Source organism: Aotus nancymaae, unplaced genomic scaffold (genome assembly GCF_030222135.1).
Source record: "Aotus nancymaae isolate 86718 unplaced genomic scaffold, 86718_ANA_hifiasm-v0.15.2.pri h1tg000059l, whole genome shotgun sequence".
In the NCBI taxonomy this organism is placed as follows: Eukaryota; Metazoa; Chordata; class Mammalia; order Primates; family Aotidae; genus Aotus; species Aotus nancymaae.
Genome location: NW_026988473.1, coordinates 27,053,477 through 27,074,532, shown reverse-complemented (window position 1 = coordinate 27,074,532; position 21,056 = coordinate 27,053,477). Strand labels below are relative to the sequence as shown.

The 21,056-nt window shown below is 47.5% G+C and overlaps 1 protein-coding gene across 1 annotated transcript in view; it reads right to left on the bottom strand.

Moving 5' to 3' along the window:
• Window positions 1-21,056, bottom strand: part of ABTB2 (ankyrin repeat and BTB domain containing 2) — a 208,850-nt gene that overhangs the window by 48,731 nt on the left and 139,063 nt on the right. The window contains exon 2 of the mRNA XM_064365040.1: window positions 6,047-6,193. Within this exon, the coding sequence (XP_064221110.1) occupies window positions 6,047-6,193 (147 nt within the window). The remainder of the gene's footprint in view (window positions 1-6,046; window positions 6,194-21,056) is intronic.

The following is a 21,056-nucleotide window of genomic DNA, read 5'->3' as shown; positions in this document are numbered from 1 at the left end:
AGGCGGAGGTGGAAACTGTCACCTAGATGCACAATAGCAATTTCGTATCCCTTTCATTTCCCTCTGGCTGAATTAAATACTTGGCAGGGCCTGTCTCCTCCAGAACTTAGGCTAATGTGGTTTCTTTTTCGACATCCCCACTCTCCCCACCACCCCCATGGGTCTCTCCCCAGATCTCTGACCGAGGGAATCTCTCTGGGTCTCTTTTCCCAGCCTCTACCAGCCAGGGCCAGGCTCTATGGCAATTCTGCCCTGTACTGTCTTGTGCAAAACCCAAAGTATTTCAGCAGAGAAGGTCCCTCTGTCTCAGCACCAATTACAATCACCATCACCACCATCATCACCTGCTGAGGACTCATTATGTGCAAAGTATGCAGTTCCCTAGAAATATGATTTAACTTAATCCTGACAGTGCTACGGGTAAGTATTATTCCCATTTTACAGATGGAGAGCTTAAAGCTTATGGCCGGGCACAGTGGCTCATACCTCTAATCCCAGAACTTTGGAAGGCTGAGGCAGGCGGATCACGTGAGGTCAGGAGTTCAAGACCAGCCTGGCCAACATGGTGAAACCCTGTCTCTACTAAAAACACAAAAAATAGCCGGGCATGATGGCACTAGCTTGTACTCCCAGCTACTTGGGAGACTGAGGCAGGAGAGTCGCTTTAACTGGGGAAGCGGAGGTGGCAGTAAGCTGAGATTGTGCCACCGCACTCCAGTCTGGGCGACAGAACGAGACTTCATCTCAAAAAAAAAAAAAAAAAAAGGACTTGAGGCTTATCTGATAAACAAACATTTCCTGATCCCATGCACTCATTCTGGTCACCGAGATGCCTCAGGGCCCGCATATTAAGTTAACTAACCATGGCCCTGTGGCTAGAAAATGGTAGAGTGTAGACTTGAATTCAGGTCTGTTCAACTCCAAAATCCATGGACTTCACTGTGAACTAGGCTGCAGCCTGCCCTGCTAGAGCCTGTAGGATCCCCATGTCCTGTGTTGTGTGTCTACCCAACTCAAGTCTTTTCAATGTCTCACCAGCCCCAGACAGGAAATGCCTATTATTGTGTGAGCCACAATGCTGAGGAAGGATGAGCTGAAGCAGCTCCAGAACCTGCAGGCACCTCCGCTCCAAGAACAGCAGCTCCTTCCCACTCTCATGGGCCTGAACTCTCAGGGAGGCTCCCTGGGGTCAGCTTCAGTCCCATCCCTGGTGATTCCTTATAGAGTAAGAGAAGTCCCTTACGTAGTGATCAGAGCCTCAGTTTCCTCATCTGTAAAGTGAAAACAGTAGTATCTACCCCACCGATTCTGAGGGCTGAAAGAAATAATAAATGAAAAGCACTTTACATTATGCTTGGCATAGAGTCAGTACTTGGTAGGGCTGAACTTAGCACTGTTAGGATTAACGTCCTATTATTATTCCTCCTTTATCCTACAGGCTGCCTCCTGTGGACTCTTCCTTCCAGGCCCACTGCCTGCCGTCAAACTCTGCCCCACATTTCTCAGGACAGGAGGAGTCTGTGCCCTGAAATGCCAGATCCCAACCCTGCCCTTGGGCTCCATGGGTGGCAGAAACTGGCATCACAACCATCAGCCAACCCGCCTCACAGCAGCCAGTCGTACAGCTAGGTTGGCTGCTAATAAGTTGAAACCTGGCTCCCATTTCTCCAGGTCTAAATGTCATAACTTTTGGCAGAATCACAGGACCACAAGGAGGAGAAATCAAAGAGTCTGTGATAGCATCAAAGAGAAATCTTGTTGAAATATCATTTCCAAGGCTAGACAAGGTAGAAGTCATTATCCTTAATTATTTTTATTGTTATTTCATTGTTATTGGTGGAGAACCCTTTGGCAGCGCGCTTCCTGCTGCATGTAGATAAGAAAATCAAGGAAGAAATGGAATCTCCCTTCCAAACTGAGGGAGATAACCCACAAGTTCAGAAAAACCATGAAGACAGCTGGAGGTGGACATCCCTGGCTGCTTCCATCCAAGCCCTCCTGTGGCCAGTTTTTCTCAAAGACCAGAAAGACAGATGCCTGCAGAGAACTCTGACTGTGACGTCTAAAAACTTAACGCTGCGTGGCAACCCATTTATGGGTAAAGAAAGTAGCTTGCTTTGAACATTCTCCTAGGGTGATTTTTGCTCCCTGCCACTTTACATTTTCTAGGCTTCATGATAGACATGAAAAGATAGACAAAATGTCATTTAACTTTTTCAGCCACCCCTGTAAGGAAGGCCTTTCTACTCTACAGACAAGGAAACGAGCTTGCAGGAGTTAAATGATCTATCCCAGTTCCACAACTAGATAACTAGTAATCAATCAGCCAGGACTCGAACCTGGGGTCCTGCTTCCCAAATGCATGCTCTTGGCTGTCGCATGGCTGCTACTAAAAGTGTGATCTGTGAACGAGGACAGGTCCACACATTACTGGTTTGTAGCAAGTTAATTTCAGAAGAATGAATTTTTAAAAACTTACATAGCAATTTTATGTCTAGCTAATGTAATAATAATTTTAAAGATTGGGCTTGCATTTCACATGTCTTATTTCCTTTTTCTAGACATTCATTTTGATTGTACATTATAAAGGTTTCATTCTACAGCAGAGTGGGGGAAATAAAATCTCTGATCCTTTACCATAGCTAGTTTGAGAAGCCGTGATCCAGGCTGGGCTGGGCTCCTGGTTTAAGCATGGTGGGACTCAGAGCTTCTTCTGAAACTTCCCTGTACTTGAGAATCAGTGGATCCTACACTCAATGAAACCTTAGTCTGTAGCCCAGAAACACCCACCAGGCAAGGAAAAACAAGTCCTCCCTCCTTGTTAACCATGAAAGACTTGATTAGAGGTGCTAGGTTTCGCTCTGGTCCTTCCACCCCTCATTATGAGCCATCAAATAAAAACAGCAGGAGAGAGTCTGGAATTCAGCACCGGATTCAATATAAGGCCTTGAGCATCTGGCTCCCTTCAAAAAGAAGTGTTTTGTTTTCTTTCTTTTGTATTCTCTCCTTTAAAATTTTTGTGGGTAGAGAGGGACAGAGCAAAGGCACAAGTCCCAAAACTCCCTGTGAAGCTGGACCTCTTACAAGAGTGAAACTTCTCACCCTACCTGGCAGGCTGGTGTTGGCGAGGTGCAGGGAGTTAATGCATGTCAATCCGGGGTACACGCTGAGGTTCAGGGGGCTCAGTGCCAAGTATCACTAGCCTCATTAAGTTCTTTACTCTCAGGGAGAAAAACTGCAATATCTGCCTCCACCTCCGTCTCCTCCCCCTCCATGGCGGGTTAGCAAAAACCCTGGTTTCAGAGGGAGGGACAGGGCAACTTGGCATGTGATACAACCTGTTCTCTGGTCTGTGAAAAGATGCTATGAGGAGGCTTCTTCCCTTGGCCCTGAGGAGTGGCTGTGTCAGAATGTGGACCAATCCTAGATGAGTTTTAGGAGAAAACATTTGGTGGGACAGACCTCATTATTCCTAACACATGCATACTCACAGGCATGCATGTGTGCGCGTGCGTGCACACATATGCACGCGCATGCACATGCACGCTGCACCTCAGGTACTGTTCTTTGTACCAGGTACTGTTCTAAGCAATGAGGACACAGCCATGGAAAAGGGAGATTAAGTCTCCAATCTCATGAAGCTGACTCTTCTAGTCAGAGGACAGAGATGACAAATTATTCATAAGTAAATATAGAATACATGTCATGTGGTGATCAGTGCTTTAATAAAATCTAAGTCACAAAAGGGAAGACAGTGGAATGAGGGCGTGGTGTTCATGGAAGGCCTGAATGAGAAGGTGCCATTTGGGCAGAGGCTTGAAAGTGTGATGGACCAATGTATTTGGGTATCAGGGGTAAAGTGTTGCAGGCAGAAGGAAAACCAGTGCAAAGGCTCTGGAGTGGGAGGGTCCTTAGCCAGGAGGCCAGGTGGCTGGAGTGTAGTCCACAGAGAAGAGGATGAAGTGATGAGGTCAGATCACATATGGATCCTGGGCTAGAGTGAGGATTTTGGATTTTACTGAGTGAGTCAGGAAGCCATTGTGGGGTGATAGAGGGGGTAGATATTGAGCAGATGAGTGACAAAACCCAATTTAAGTTTTAAATGGGCAGCTTGGGGCTGGGTGTGGTAGCTCATGCCTGTAATCCTAGCACTTTGGGAGGCCAAAGCATGAGGATTGCTTGAGATCAGGAGTTCAAGAACAGCCTGGCCAACATGGTGAAACCTCGTCTCTATTAACAATACAAAAAGCTGGGCGTTGTGATGCACACCTGTAATCTCAGCTACTAGGGAGGTTGAGGCAGGAGAATCTCTTGAACCCAGAGGCAGAGGTTGCAGTGAGCCAAGATCGTGCCACCACACTCCAGCCTGGGTGACAGAGTGAGGTTCCATCTCAAATAAAACAAAACAAAAAATGGTCAGCCTGGGCTCGGTTGGTAGCAGTGGAGGTGGTGAAAGGGGCAAACTAAAACTCAGGATCGTTTTAGATGGTAGAGGTCTTGGCCCCTTGGCCGGTGGTAAAGGTGGAAAGACGTCAAGCCCTTCCCAGGGGGAGGCCTCTGAATGCTCCTCCCTTAGGCTGGTCTGGGGCTGTAACCAGGATAGGGCTGCCATGAGAAGAGGCAAAGGATCAGCCCCTGATCTTGACCTCAGTGTCCCAAGGAGCTAATGGCTGGGCTGCTCGTCTTATCCAGGAAGCCCACAGCCCTAGACACGTCCAGAGTCAAGCCCCCAGCTCTGATCCGTGTGACTCGGAGAAGAAAATCACTTTTCTTTTCTAAGCCTCAGTTCTCTCATCGGGACATACCTTGCTGAGTTGCTCTGAGGAACAAATGAGACAAAGTGAATACGGTGCTTCACAATGGTGCCTCGCACACAGAAGGTGCTCACTTAATGTTTAAGTGTAAAGTAAAACCAAGGTGCTCTCCAGTGGACTGAGGGCCGTGTCCGTGCCCCTCACTGTTTGTGAGGCAGGAGAACTCACCAAACCATGACTGTGCTAGGCCCTGAGAGCCCATTGTCCAGGAGACACTTCTCAGGGGTGGAGATGGAGCCATATACCAGAGCTCACTTCCTGTGGGGTCCCTCAGGGGACAGGGGACCCAGGCGACAACATCCTGACCCTGCCTGCTTTCATGTCACCAGGAGACAGGGAGTCAGAAATCCTGCTTTCTCGCCCAGCCCTATTGCAGCTCTGCTCTGTGACCTTGAAACAGGCACCTTCACTTCCTGTCCAGACAGGGGGCAGAATAATGCAGGGAAGGAGGAAGTCACATCCTGAAGAAACAGAGGCTGCCGTTTATTGTTCAGGGGTCAGAAGACTCAAGGGAATCACAGATGGAGAAGGCAGGAGCAGAGGGAAACTCAGGGTGTGCCCGTGCTGTGTGCTGTGGCCCCCGCACTTGGTGGTCTCAACGGAGCGAGGGGGAATGAAGGCAGCAGGGTATGTAGCTCGATTTCTCAAATAAAACGGGTCATGAGAGGGCGAGCTCAGGAGCCAGCAGGGATTTCACCCCTCCTAACACCCTGGAGGCAGCTGTCAATGGTAAAGAGCCACGTCAAGATCCAGATGTATGCCACAGAGCCCCGAGTCCTGGGAGGCGCCACCCAGTCACACCTGCCTTCAGCCAGAGGAGCACTGTGTTATCTTCCTTTTTCTACACTGAGGCTTTCGGGGTGCTTTTTACTGAAGGAGCGTCAGTTGTGAATTCAGAGCCTGTGGGGCCAGGCAGGTGAAATAAGTGAAACAGGCCGCCCGGATGAAACCCAGGTCTCTGGGGGAATGCACGCCGCCCACTTCGCTGCTACTTAGCTCCCGTGGGTCACTGCTGTGCAGGAATGGGGTGCCATGTCGCTAAATCATCTGGTTTTTCAAGAGAAACCAAAAATCCAGATTTGTGTATTTGCAACCTCTTGACCTTCAGAGAAGGCAAGGCACTGGGAGGAGGAGGAGGCCAGAGCCTAGAGGGCGAGCTCTCCCTGCCTTCCCCCAACCCTGGGGCCTCGCTGTCACGCTGCCATCTAGCTAGACACTGAGGCCACACTTACTCAGCTCCGAGATGCTGCCCACGCAGGTGGCCAGGAGGGACTGCTCCAGGGTCCGGAGCTCCAGCTGGGCATAGGCGTCGGCTCGCTCGTCATGGCCCAGGGACCCGCCGTTGTAGGGGCTGAAGTACGCAGGGAGGGAGAGGACACCTATGGGAAAGAAGGCACACAGGTCACACTTAGGAAGGAGGGGAAGCTTGGTGGGCCCCAGCCCATTGTGGGCAGGGCTGAGCCCTGGTCTCCTGCTCTTGAGAGAGAGCGGTTCAGTAGGCAAAATCTCTTTGAGCCTTGAGGACTTGGGAACTTTGACTGTGGACGACGGTGCTACAGGGACCAGAATGAGAAGTAGCTCACTTCTAGCTGTGATTTTAAGCACGTGGAGGTCAGGCGTGGTGGCTCAGGCCTGTAATCCCTGCACTTTGAGAGGCTGAGGTAGGTGGATCACCAGCCTCAGGAGTTCGAGACCAGCCTGACCAACATGGAGAAACCCAGTCTCTACTGAAAATACAAAATTAGCTAGGCATGGTGGCGCATGCCTGTAATCCCAGCTGCTCAGGAGGCTGAGGCAGGAGAATCACTTGAACCTGGGAGGCAGAGGTTGCAGTAAGATGAGATTGTGCCATTGCACTCCAGCCCGGGCAACAAGAGCAAAACTCTGTCTCAAAAAAAAAAGAAACAGAACATGGAGACCATCCTTTCTTGGAAGTGCCCAAGAAACTGGCCTGCTTGGGCTCCTGGATCATACAAGCATTCATTCATTCACTCACTCACTGAATATTTACAGAGTGCCTGACTCAGCCCATGTGTTGTGCTACACTCAGGGTTCTGGGGTGACAAAGAGACTGGCTTTGTTTTCATACAGCTCAGGGATGGCTGAGTCAGATGTAAATGCCCATCTTGCTTCCCTGAAGGGCAGTGCCACCCTGAGTCCTCTCCTTTCCCCATTCTGGGAGCAACCATTCAAAAGGGATGCTGCCTTCCTCACTCCAAGTAGGGGATGTGTCCTAGCCATGGGCCAAGTCCAATTAATGTTTTTCATTAACACTTCAACAGCAGCAGAGCAGAACTGTCAGAATCAATCCCAGAGGGTGACAGCCTGTAAATTTCTCCAACTCACTATGCGGCTTCTTAGAAAGCACCAGAAAAGCAAAATCAGACTGGTTTAAAATTACATGTTGGCTCTTAAGAACATGTGGCCACAGAGATTCTAGTTGTAGTCAGAACCTAGATAGGGATTCCCGACTTTCGGTAACCACTGTTTCTTTAATGGACACATCTTTTTCCAACACTTAGCCACGAACCTTTTTTTTTTTTTTCTTTTTTTAAAGAAACCCACAGGAATTTAATCACTTTTGGAGAAATTCTCTGAAAATTCCTTGAGGTACCTGGAGAGTCCCGGGATGTGGCCATGTCTGGGTTAGAATTCCCCAAACGTGTGTGCTGTAACAAGGACAATAGCAGCAACAGGTACAGCAGGCAGGGCTTCGGAGCAGGATGCTGGGGTTTCTAATTCTGGCTGTCACTTAACCAGTGGTGCGATCTTGGTCAGGTTACTTAGACTCTGCATCAGTTCATCATCTGTTAACTAGTGATAACTAGAGTGCCTAGCTCATAGGGCTGCCGTGAGGATGAACTGAGTAACTGGAGGTCAGTGCTTGGAGCAACGCCTGGCTCAGAGTACCCGCTCTATCAAGTGCTGTTGCCATTTTTTTTACTCCGTGCTGGGAACATAGGTCTTATTTACATAATTTCATTTATTCTTTCAACAACCCTATATAAGGTCAGATGTGGTGCTAACGCCTGTACTCCCAACACTTTGGGAGGCCAAGGTGGGCAAATCTCTTAAGGTCAGGAGTTTGAGACCAGCCTGGCCAACATGGTGAAACCCTCTCTCTACTAAACATGCTAAAATTAGCCAGGTGTGGTGGCAGGCACCTGTAGTCCCAGCTACTCGGGAGGCTGAGGCAGGAGAATCGCTTGAACCCAGGAGGCAGAGGTTGCAGTGAGCTGAGATTGTACCACTGCTCTCCAGCCTGGATGACAAAGACCGTGTCTCAAACAAACAAACAAACAAAACCCTAAGAGATGGGTACTACTGGCTCCATTTGAGATACTGGGCAATTGACATTCAGAGGCTTTGAATAACTTGCTCAGGTAAGCGGTAGAGCTAGGATTCACATGTGGCATAGGCTGGCTCTACAAGGTATATACTTAACTCCTCTGTGAGCTCACAATCCGATGAACACACCACCAAAGCTCACTTGTGGCTGTCCCTATGTGCGGCTGGTGCATGTGACAACATGGCTGTATTATTACTGCCCGTTTCACCCACGGACACCCCCATGCTGAACGCCATGTGTTTCTCTTTCTTGAGCAAACATGCACAGCAGTCTTCCTCTAGCCCAGGGCCTCAGTGCGTTCTCTGGCCATTCTGTAGGTTCAGCTGATGGTCAGTCCTGCCCTCGCAGCTCCACCTTCCCCTGACCCAGGCCTCCCCACTCTCCTCCCAGCTGATGTGGTGGAGGCCCCCTCTCCATCTGTCTTTGCCTCTCCTGGATGGTAGCGACCCCTCTCATCACATCCAGCACTGACTTAGCAAAGCACCGCTTCAAAGCACTTCCTCCAAGCTTTGTTTCTGTTGGAGGAGGAGGAAGAGTTCATGACTGGGCTCTCCCCTGTAACCCCCTACCAGGGCCCCAGTCCCTAAAGCAGAAACTCTCCCTGGCAGCTGAGTAACCAAACACATTGGGAAGAGCTGGCTGTAAGCATTAAAACAAGTAAAACAAAAGGGAAAACCACCCCAACTCCAAGCTGAAACCCACGACAGCCCGAATGGCTGGGAGAGCCCCAGTGCAGGCTGGACTCCTCCTCCTTTCTCCATTATTAATCTACAGAAACAACACTGGAGACATGTGGATCAAATTTGCAGAGCTTAGGGCAAGGGAATAGGAAATTCAGCTGATTTGTCAAAGGATTCCCAGAGAGAAATATTATGTCAGTGGAGCTGGTAACAGGAGCTGGCAGCTCCATTAATAATAGCTCCATTTCCCCAGTCATCACCCACCCAAAGAGGCCTTCACTTAATACCATGGCAAAAGTAATTAGGAGCCTATTATTAATAATCATAATTGATAGCACCACAGCTTTTGCCTAGTACCTTTTGCTTTTAAACGACTTTTTACATCGAGTAATTTGTTCTTCCAGCAAGGGAGGTAGGGTGGTCATGATCAGTAGCAACCACAGCTGACTTTTACTGAAGGCTTACTATGTTCCAGGCATTTACATGCATTATCTCATTTAACACCCCAGAAGTGCAAGAGGTACATTCCCACCCATCTTACAGCTGAGAAAAATTGAGGCCTGAGAAAGCACAGTGGCTTGCCCAAGGACACTGAGAGTCTGAAATGGAACGGGGACTAGAGTTCCGATCTCTTCAATCTCAAGCTGCTGAAATAAATGACATTCTAACTTTGCTCACTTTGTCCTTTCTCAAGCTAAGCAGCGCCTAGGATACTGGAGAGGAAAGGGGTTCTGTTTGGGCCTGAGGTTTAAGAGGAGGAAATTCAAAGTAAGACCCAGAAGTAGGACTTTCCCTTTCATGGTTCTCCAGGAGCCTCCTGCCAAGGGTCCCTGGAGGCCTCCCACGAAACTCTACAGACATAAAGCTGTCTGACTCCCTCTGATCTTTGCAGAATGCAGTTCCACAGCTTGTCTTCCAAATCTGCTCCATAAGAAAGTCTTCTCTACGTCAATTCTAAATTCAGTCTCCCATAGCAGCTCATTCCTCAGCAGTTCTCATCAGAGATGGAAAATATTTTCTTTACATTCTCTTAACACCTCGATGTCTTCCTTTCCACACAGCTCTAGGATAATGGGCCCAGGGCAAGATCATTCTAGGGAAAAATGGTCTTTAAAAAAAAAAAAAGAAGGAAAGGGCATCTATTTTTTTCCATTCAGTAAAATCCTTAGGAAAAATTCTTACTTTCAGTCATGATGGAGAAGAAAGCATGTGAGGCCATTTCCCTTTATCCCTTAATTAGAGGGAGTAGGGACAACTGCTTTGAAACCCTGTAAAAGCCACAGACGGACCAGCACGCACCACCTTGTGCGATGACTGTGAGTGAGTCTCAGAGCGTGAAGCAGTGAGCATGATCCAGTTACCCTTCGCCTCCCTCTTCTAAAATAGCAGCATTTCTGTTCAGTGCTCCACTCAAATGTGCTGCGGACTGCCTTGAAGCCTGGATGTTTCTCAGTCTCTACACAGAACCCTAATCTTCCATCGCTCAACTTTTCTCATTCTGGTTGCCCAACCCTTGAATCTCAGACTCATTATCTTGTTCCTCAAAGCCTCCACCTCTTCTTCCACCACCTCTCTCTGCGTACAGCATTGTGACCACCCGGCAGCCCAAGGAGAGACCTGTGAGTCACCCTTATTAGCTCTCTCCCTTCTCATCCACTTCCCATCAACCACCAAGCCTTGCTGCGTTTACCATCAACATATCTCAAAAATCCTTCACTGCCACCACCCCAGTCAGGGACCATCTTCCCCTGCCCCCTACCCTGGACCTGCGGCAGCCTCCTCACCCATCCCCATCTTCCAGGCTTACCCCACCCCTTACTCTGGTCATCTTGCTCTGGCTTTGTCCTCTTCAGTAACTCCCTGTCAGCTTCACGAAGAAGTCCAAACTCCTTTGCACATCTAACTATTCTTTAAGAATAGTTAACATCCTGGCCGGTCGTGGTGGCTCATGCCTGTAATCCCAGGACTTTGGGAGGCTAAGACACATGAATCACTTGAGGCCAGGAGTTTGAGACCACCATGGTGAAACCCCATCTCTACTAAAAACACAAAAATTAGTCGGGTGTGGTGGTGCATGCCCGTAATCCCAGCTACTCGGGAGGTTGAGGTAAAGGAGGATTGCTTGAACCTAGAGGTTGCAGTGAGCAAAGATCATGCCACTGCACTCCAGCCTACAGAGCGAGACTCTGTCTCAAAAAAAAAAATTTTTTTTTTTTTCAAAAAAAAGACTAGGTAACATCCTTCTCTGCTTTTTGAAATTTAAGGAGAAAAGTAAGTCTGCCAGTAAACTGGAAAATTTCCCAGCACCTCCCAGCATATCAGCAGAGTTAGGCACCCTGTGCACACTTGACCCTCACTTCTCTAAGCTGCTCTTCACTCTGCTCTGCTCTATTCCAGAGGGGTCGGGGTAGGAGTAAGGGTAGGGGTGAGGACAGGGTGGGGGTGGGGTAGGAGCAATGGTAGGGTATGGGTGGGGGGTAGCGGTGGGACTCTGGAGGAGAGCGGCCTGCTTCTTTCCTACGTGATTCTCCACCAGGGCCCAGAGAGGGTGCCACTGAGTAAGAAGGGAAACCCAGTTCTCAGAAGACTGGGAAGCCGCCTTCTTGCCAGTTGCCAACCAGGAAGTGAGCTGAGTTTCAGCTTGCAGAGGCGCTGTCTCTTCCAAGCTGGCAGAAGCTGGTGGACTGCACTTTGGGATGACAAGCCAAACTTCCAAAGGGTTTTTAGAAGCAGGGCTTAGCCTAAAGGCCAAATTGATGGGGGTTTCATTCCCTTCTCTGTAAACTGTGGGGGTGGAATCAGTGGCTCCTCAAGTCCTCCCAGCACCGGGATTCCAGATTCTGACCCCCATGTGTGCGACAGCACTCAAATGCACCCCTGAAATCCTTTTTACCCCTTTTCATTCCACCATTTAACTTGTGAATTGTCAACAGTGAGAACACAGAGACCTCGTTATTACTATTTCCTATGGTTTAATTTCCTCCGCAGCTATAACAACACCACCTTCCCCCATAACCACACACACAACTTTAAATGTAAAAAAGATGTCCTTTCTGTGTAAAACTGGATAGCTTTATAGTTGAGCTTTTCTGACCATTCATCAAAAAGCCGCCAAGACTGTAACATAACTGTCCTCCAAATTCAACAACCGTTAGCAGCGCCCTTCCCGGACTCGTAAATGTTCTTTCTGGGGCAAGAGACTGTGAGTGCAGCACCTGCTGCCAGTGGCCCCCGCAGACCACCAGCTACCCGGCTCAGGGAGGCTCACGGCCAAGGCAGCCAAGGCCGCCGCCTGTCCTCGGTTTCTTTGAAAGAAGAACTGGGCAGCAGAAGATCACTCCTTCACTGCCCTTGCAAGGAAACTTGGCAGGGCGTCTTCTGCCAGCCTTCTTAGGCGCATGGGAAGCTTGGGTGGGGTTCAATCCATAAGCTTCTGAAAATAAAAATTATACTGTCCCACTGAACGGTTTCCAAATAGCCCGCATAAGCCAACCCCGTTTTTTCTTTTTAAGTGTTTCCATGCTCCGATCTGGAATTTTATATATAGTAGATTTAACGCCCAGTTGTTATGTATTAGTCATGCCAGAACGAAGTGCAGAGAAGTTGAAGCATGAATAGTTTTCAGGGAGACCCAAAAGGAGTATAAGGACAGTCAATTCTTTCTTCCTGTTAGTTTATCTTGAGACAGGGTTTTACTCTGTCACCAAGGCTGAAGTGCCGCGATGGGATCACAGCTCACCGCAGCCCCAATCGTCTGGGCTCAAGCGATCCTCCCATCTCTGCCTCCTGAGTAGCTGGGGCTGCAGGTGCATACCACGGTGCCCAGCTAATTTTTGTATTTTTTTGTAGAGATGAGGTTTCGTCATCTTGTCCAGGCTGGTCTAAAGCTACTGGGCTCAAGTGATCTGCCCGCCTCAGCTTCCCAAAATGCTGGGATTATAGGTGTGAGCACCATGCCCAGCCAGGACAGTCAGTTCTTTAAAAAAGCCTCCAAACCCTTCACTGGATAGTATTCCACCTGAAATTTTAAGTGCAGAAAGGCTGGGGAGATGGGCGTTGAAACAAGAGCAAGATGAAGGAAATAAGAGGCAAAACCTGAAGTGGAATGGAATATGCCCCAGGAGCTGTCAATCACCTACGTAAGTGATTCATCAAGAATAATCAGGCCAGGTGCGGTGGCTCACGCCTGTAATCCCAGCACTTTAGGAGGCTGAGGCGGGAGGATCACTTGAGTTCAGGAGTTCGAGACCAGCCTGGCCAACCTGGCGAAACCCTGTGTCTACTAAAAATACAAAAATCAGTCGGGCATGGTAGTGTGCGCTTATAGTCCCAGCTACTCAGGAGGCTGAGGCAGGAGAATTGCTTGAACCCGGGAGGCAGAGGTAGCAGTGAGCTGAGATCACGTCACTGCAGTCCAGCCTGGGCAACAGAGCCTGGGCGACAGAGTGGACCCTGTCTCAAAAAAAAGGAAAAAAACTGTGAAACCCAGAGCTCTTCACGCTGTGACCAAAGATGAAAGTTCTCTATAGGATGCCATAGCACTCATGTTCGGTGCTATGTTTTCCCCAGGAGATATAAAACTTAATAATCCATGATTGTTGCCATGTAAGAGTTTTAATCAAAATTTTTCTTCTTCAGGGCTAACTTGCACCTCTTTAGAGGATCTAAAGTGACGATGGACAGTGGAAGAAATCACAACATGGGAATTCCTTGAATAAAAATTTATTGACTTTAAATATACACAATTAAAAAAAAATCTTTACACTGTTTCTAAAAGTCAGCATGTATTTTTGGCTCGAAGTTTCTCTGATGTTTTCTGTGGAAGGAATAAAAATTTCGCAGTTTCAAAAAAAGTCAAAAGCTCATCTAATTTTTGGACAAAACCCATCTCAAGACATGACCATGATACTGTGAGGCCCAAAAGTTCAAGCAGGGAGAAAATGCTGGGAGGCAGGGAGAGATATGGGGGAGTTTGAGAAGCAGGTTTTATTTATTTATTGAGACAGTCTCACTCTATCATTCAGGCTGAAGTGCAGTGGGGCGACTCAGCTCATTGCAACCTCCTCCTTCTGGGTTCAAGTGATTCTCCTGCCTCAGTCTCCCAAGTAGCTGAGATTACAGGCATGTGCTACCATGCTTAGCTAATTTTATATTTTTAGTAGAGATGGGGTTTCACTATGTTGGTCAGGCTGGTCTCAAACTCCTGGTCTCAAGTGATCTGCTGGCCTCGGCCTCCCAGAGTGCTGGGACTATAGGCATGAGCCACTGCACCTGGCCAGAGAACAGGTTTTAACCATGGCCAATAATAAACGGACCTGGACCACCATGCATTGAATAGGTCTTCTCTGTCAGGGATTGGATGAATGAGCATTTGAAACCCCAGAAAGACCCTCGCAGTGGAATACTATTACTAACCCCACTTGCCAGCAAGGGACACTGAAGTTTAGATGGGCTGAGTCGCTTGGCCGAGCTCCACAGCTAGAAAATGGCAGAGGTGGGATTCAGACTCAGTGTGTCTGACACTGGAGTCCACACTGGCTCAGTCTGGAGGAGGAGGACACCAGGCTCTCCCCAACGCCAACTCAGGGACAGAACACTTCCTTCAGCACTCACCACCCATTAAAACTGAGCTTTCCTTCTTTTTCTAAGGTCAGGAAATCAAAAGCAATCATGTTCTGGTTAACACCTCTTTCTGGCTAAGTTATTAGAACACCACTGGCAAGAGGTGATCTTCTGGTGAAATCAAACCTGGAGCCCAGGAGCTCACTGTTAAACAGTAAAACAATAACACATACAACTGCCTAAGAAGCTGGCGGCCACAGAACCCAGGGTGAGATAAAAGGCTGGCGAAGCGTGACATGCTCATGGCCAGCAATCCCAATTTCCCTATAAAAAGAGTAGCACAAAGCAAACCTCACCCTGAACATCAGGCTGGCTTCACTTCCCTTTGGAATCTTTGGGCCTGCTGGGGGAGCACGTGCTGTGGAGTTGGTGTGGGGGCTGCCTCTCTCCCCTCCAGCTGGCTCCTCCAATTCTCAGAGGGCTCCAAACAGAGTGGGAATTTAGAGGGACAGAGGAACCACCATAAAACTCAACGGCCCTGGCTAGGCTGGTGGCTCATGCCTGTAATCCCAGCACTTTGGGAGGCTGAGGCAGGTGGATCACTTGAGGTCAGGAGTTTGAGACCAGCCTGTCTAACACGGTGAAACCCCATCTCTACAAAAAATACAAAAACTGGCTGGGTGCGGTGGCTCACGCCTGTAATCCCAGAACTTTGGGAGGCCAAGACAGGTAGATCACGAGGTCAGGAATTCAAGACCAGCCTGGCCAAGATGCTGAAACCCCATCTCTACTAAAAATACAAAATTAGCCAGGCATGGTGGCGCGCACCTGTAATCCCAGCTACTGGAGAGAGAGGCTGAGCAGGAGAATCACTTGAACCTGGGAGGTGGAGGTTGCAGTGAGCTGAGATCATACCACTGTAGTCCAGCAGCCTGGGCGACAGAGCAAGACTGTCTGAAAAAAAACTTTGGGAGGCCGAGGCGGGCAGCTCACCCGAGGTCAGGAGCTTGAGACCAGCCTGGCCAACATGGTGAAACCCCGTCTCTACTAAAAATATAAAAATTAGCCAGGCATGGTGGCAGGTGCCTGTAGGTTTAGCTGCTCAGGAGGCTGAGGTAGGAGAATTGCTTGAACCTGGGAGGCAAAGGTTGCAGTGAGCTAAGATCGTTGCCACTGTACTCCAGCCTAGGCAAGACAGCGAGACTCCATCTCAAAAACAAACAAACAAACAAAAAAACTCAACAGCTCCACAAGTGTGGCAAATCTGGAATCCCCAATGGGAATGCTGGCTCACTGGCATTTTGGTGATTCATCTAAGGTAAATATCAGTTCTGACATAGACCCAGCGGATGCCTATTAGGTGCCTGTAAGAAAAAAAACTAGCAGAGATCCTGCATCACTGTTTAATTTTTTTGAAGCAAAAACCTAATAAAACACCGTCTGTTCACTGCCATTTCTTCTCTTTGCAAAAGAGTGAAAATAAAGCCAGCATAACCAAGCAGATCAATTTCAGGAAATTAAACCTAAAGGTGAACCCTGGAAAAACCAGTGCAATAGTCACAACATTGGGCAGTGTGGGGCAGAAAACTAACATTCGAGCGCTGAGCATTTTCCTGTGGAAAAAGATCTCTGTGTTATTCTGAATGCTTTTTAAGAGATTCTGGGTGGCCTCTCTCCAAAGTATTGATGTAACACATCAAGAACTTGAGTGACCCGGGGAGCACGAGTCTTGGAAGCACCGCCTCTTTGAAAAGAACAGTCCACCACATGACCACGGTCCTTTGTCATACGCTGTCCTTGACCCACAGTGGGTGAGCACACTAATTCCTGCGAGCCAACAACAACACAGAGCCACTTTTATATTAAGGCAGCACATTCAAAACACACACACACACACACACACACACACACACACACACACACACAGAGTAAATGGAGAAATTAAGGATGGAGATGAAGCCGGCATAGAATCAGTACCCTAAAACATCAGCCTTCTTCCCAACAGCCACCCAAGTAGGAGTGGTTCGCTTTATGCTAGGGTCATAAAAACGCTTTCTGGCCTACTATGCTTTCCAAACTCTTCATAATGAATATGACATACTGTCATAGGAAAAAATGATTGTTTTGAGAAATATGAGATGGGGGATGAGATGTAATTAGAGGCAGAGGAAGGCGACCAATGTTTCTTCTGAGCAAAGGAACAAACATAATTTGAATTACGGTATAAACTTTGTCATCTGAAATTAAATTTTTAGATAAAGGAAAAAGTGAATGTTAAAAATACCACTTTGTTTTTTTGTTTTTGTTTTTTGTCACTTCCTTGGTAGAGAACCACTTTGTTTTTTTTTAAAGTCAGGTTCTCACTCTGTCTCTCAGGCTGGAGTGCAGTGGTGCAATCTCAGCTCAGCACTGCAACCTCCACCTGCTGGGCTCATGTCACCCTCACACCTCAGCCTCCCAAAGTGCTGGGATTACAGGTGTGAGCTACTGCACCCAGCCAAAACTACCACTAGTATCTTGTTACTTATAAAGAGCCTAGAATTTAATTCTGCATGGTATACTTTTAGATGATTCTTCTCCCATTATTCTTCATATTTTTAAACAAAATATTACAATCACTGTCAGTTCATGGAGGTTTAAAAAAAAAGGTACACGAAAGGAAAACCTGGTTGTTTTATAGAAATTTTACCAAAAAATGAGGGGGTACTGCTTTTGGAAGAAACTCAGGGAGAACCCATTCTAAATTGCTAACCAGTAGATGAGACACTGTCTGCATGCCTCATTCCAAGTATCTATCAGCCAGCCCCTTTACCTGGCCCCAGGTGGTGGTGACTCAGGCACTGCACCACCAGTGGGACTTTCTGTGGCATCTTGCTGATGCTCTGCCTTGTCATGTACCTACTGCTCTGAGCCTGTGTGACCATTCCACAGCTACAGTGGCCAAATCGCCACTGGTGGGAAAGGAGGCTGGCTGCTGCCAGTGCTGGGCAGGGGGTGAGGGCACGACAGGAGGCAAAGCCGGCACGCAGAGTGACAGCTGAGCTGCGTCCTTCCCCTGCTAGGGATCAGTGCTGCCAGGGAAAGAGAGAGGGCAGTGGGCGCGGCCTCTCAGTGCCAGCTCAGAGAGGAAGAAAGGGATCAAAAGAGCACAAACACAAATCACTCCTTGAGAATTTAACGAAAAGATGCAAACATCACAAGGCCCAGGGCAGATGGCCAAGCTGTTTATTAATAGAACATGAGTATATTCATCAGAGATTGACTGCACTGGAGTCCTGCTTATAAACATAACCTACTTCTGCTGGGTGTGGTGGCTCACGCCTGTAATCCAAGCACTTTGGAGGCCAAGGTGGGCAGAACACCTGAGGTCGGGAGTTCAAGACCAGCCTCACCAACATGGTGAAACCCCGTCTTGAAAAAAAATAAAATAAATAAAATAAACATAACCTGCTTCTATCAGCTTTGGTTCCAATTCCAAAAGGGATTGACCATTAGACAATTTACGGGCATGAGTCGGAGAGATGAGGTTCAAAACCCAGTTCTGCCACTTACTAGCTGTGTGACTCTGAACTAGTTACTTAACCTCTCTGAGCCACAATTTGCTCCTCTATAATAGGCCTAATGATACTTCCTAATTTGCAAGATTGAGCATTAAAATATGTAAATAAGTACTTAGCAAAAGTCTTGGCACACAGTAATGCATATAGTAAATAGAAATATTTTTATTAATAGCCTGATTCCCAGGTCTGATGGCTTTAAGATAATGTTGTCACATACTATGTAAAAGCTATTATCACTGTTAGGAGGAAGGGATGGACCCAAGCCACTCTATTCTGTTATTTTCTTAAAGGCCACTAGGATCCACAGTGATTAAAAAAAAACTGTGCTTACTTACCACAGATGGGTCATTTATTCCGCATTCATTCACTCATTTATTCAACAACTGTGTAATAATTACCTAATAATGCACTAGAAGCAGAAGCGAGTGAGACAAGGTCCCTACCCTCATGAAGTTTGCAGTCTAGAGGAGGAGGAAAGACAGTATGCCAGCTAAATAAATATTGGATACAAAGGGCTGTGATGCAGTCAGCACAAGGAGTACAAACTAAGGATCTCTACGTCAGACTACCCAGGCTTGATGGTCAAGGAAGGCTTCCTGGAAGAAGGGACATCTCAGTTGATGATGAGTAGGTATCAGTCTGCTCTGAAAATCCTCCGTGCTCTGCCTATTCATCCCTCCCTGCCCAGCCCCTGGCAACCACTGATCTTTTTATTATCTCCATAGTTTTGCCTTTTCAAGAACGTCATATAGTTGGAATCATACTATACATGGCCCTTTCCAATTGGCTTTAGAAATAGACATTTAAGGCTGGGTGCGGTGGCTCACACCTGTAATCCCAGCACTTTGGGAGGCCAAGGCAAGTGGATCACTTGAGGTCAGGAGTTCAAGACCAGCCTGGCCAACATGGTGAAAACCCGTCTCTATTAAAAATACAAAAATTAGCCAGGCCTGGTGGCAGGTACCTATAATCCCAGCTACTCAGGAGGCTGAGGCAGGAGAATCGCTTGAACCTGGGAGGCGGAGGTTGCAGTGAGTTGAGATCGTGCTGTTGCACTCCAGCCTAGGCGACAAGAGAGAAACTCCATTAAAAAAAAAGAGAGAGAGAGAAAAGAAAAATACACTTAAGTATTTAAGTTTCCTCCATGTCTTTGCATGGCTTGACAGCGAGGTAGGAGGCGGGACTCAATTCCAGAGGCAGGGCTTGGACATCGGCCCAAACTGAGGACTAGCTAACAGGTCCCGGGCAGAAGCAGCTTTCCATTTCTATGGCAACACCTAGATGTTACTGCCCCTTTCCATGGCAATGACCTGATGACCTGGAAGTTACCAACTTCATCTCAGAAATTTCTGCATAAGCCACCCCTTAATTTGCACATAATTAAAAGTGGGTATAAATATTACTGTACTATTAGTATGGAACTGCCTCTAAGCTGCTATTCTGGGCACACTGCCTATGGCATACTCCTGCCCGCAAGATACCTCTGCTGCTGCTATACACTGCCACTTCAATAAAAGCTGTTTAGCACCACTGGTTCACCCTTGAATTATTTCCTGCCCTCCTGGCATAAGCCCTAATTTTGAGGTTTGCCTGTCGCGCATCATCAGCTCATGTCTTTTTAGCTCTAAGTATTCCAGTGTCTAGATGTACCACAGTTTATCTATCCATGCACATACTGAAGGACATCTTGGTTGCTTCTGGGTTTTGACAATTCTTTTTTTTTTTTTTGAGACAGAGTCTCACTCTGTCACCCAAGCTGGAGTGCAATGACGCGATCTCGGTGCTTACTATAATCTCTGCCTCCCGGGTTCAAGCGATTCTCCTGCCTTAGTCTCCTGAGTAGCTGGATTACAGGCACCCGCCATCATGTTAATTTTTGTATTTTTAGTAGAGATGAGGTTTCGCCATGTTGGCCAGGCTGGTCTTGAACTCCTGACCTTGTGATCCACCCACCTCGGCCTCCCAAAGTTCTGGGATTACAGACATGAGCCAACGCACCGGCAGCAATTCTTAATAAAGCTGCTATAAGTAACTCTGCATAGGTTTTGTGTAGAGATATATATATATATACATATATACATATATATATATATATATATATATATACACATATATATATATATATATATTTTTTTTTTCAGATGAAGTCTCACTCTGTCACCCAGGCTGGAGTGCAGTGGCACAATCCCAGCTCACCGCAATCTCCACCTCCTGGGTTCAAGTGATTCTCCTGCTTCAGCCTCCCGAGTAGCTGGCATTACAGGTGCTTGCCACTACACCCAACTAATTTTTGTGAGCTCCTTTTTTTTTTTTTTTTGAGATAGAGTTTTGCTCTTGTTGCCCAGGCTGGAGTGCAATGGCATGACCTTGGCTCACCACAATCTCTGCCTGCCAAGTTCAAATGATTCTCATGCCTCAGCCACCTGAGTAGCTGGGATTACAGGCATGTGCCACCACGCCCAGCTAATTTTGTATATTTTTTTTTTTTAGTAGAGATGGGGTTTCTCCATGTTGGTCAGGCTGGTCTCAAACTCCCAACCTCAGGGGATCTGCCCACCTCAGCTTCCCACAGCTAGGATTACAGGTGTGAGCCACCACGCCTGGCCTTTTGTGGTTTTTGTAGATACAGGGTTCACCATGTTGGCCAAGCTGGTCTTGAACTCCTGACCTCAAATGATCCACCCGCCTTGGCCTTCTGAAGTCCTGGGATTACAGGCGTGAGCCAGCATGCCCAGCAGATATAAGTTTTAAACTAACTTGGGTAAATACCAAGGAATGCAATTGCTGAATTGTATTGGTAAGCATATACTTATGGGTAGATAAGGAATGCTAAATTATCTTCCAAAGTGGCTGCACCATTTTGCATTCCCACCAGCAATGCATGAGAGTTCCTGTTATTCCACACTCACCAGCATTTGGTGGTATCAGTGTTCTGGATTCTGGCCACTCTAATAGGTGTGTGGTAGCATCTTCTAATATTGTCATTGTAACTTGCAATTTCCTAATAATGACAAATGATGTTGAACATTTGTTCACACATTTATTTAGCATCTACGTATCATCTTTGGTGAGATGTCTATTAAGATCTTTG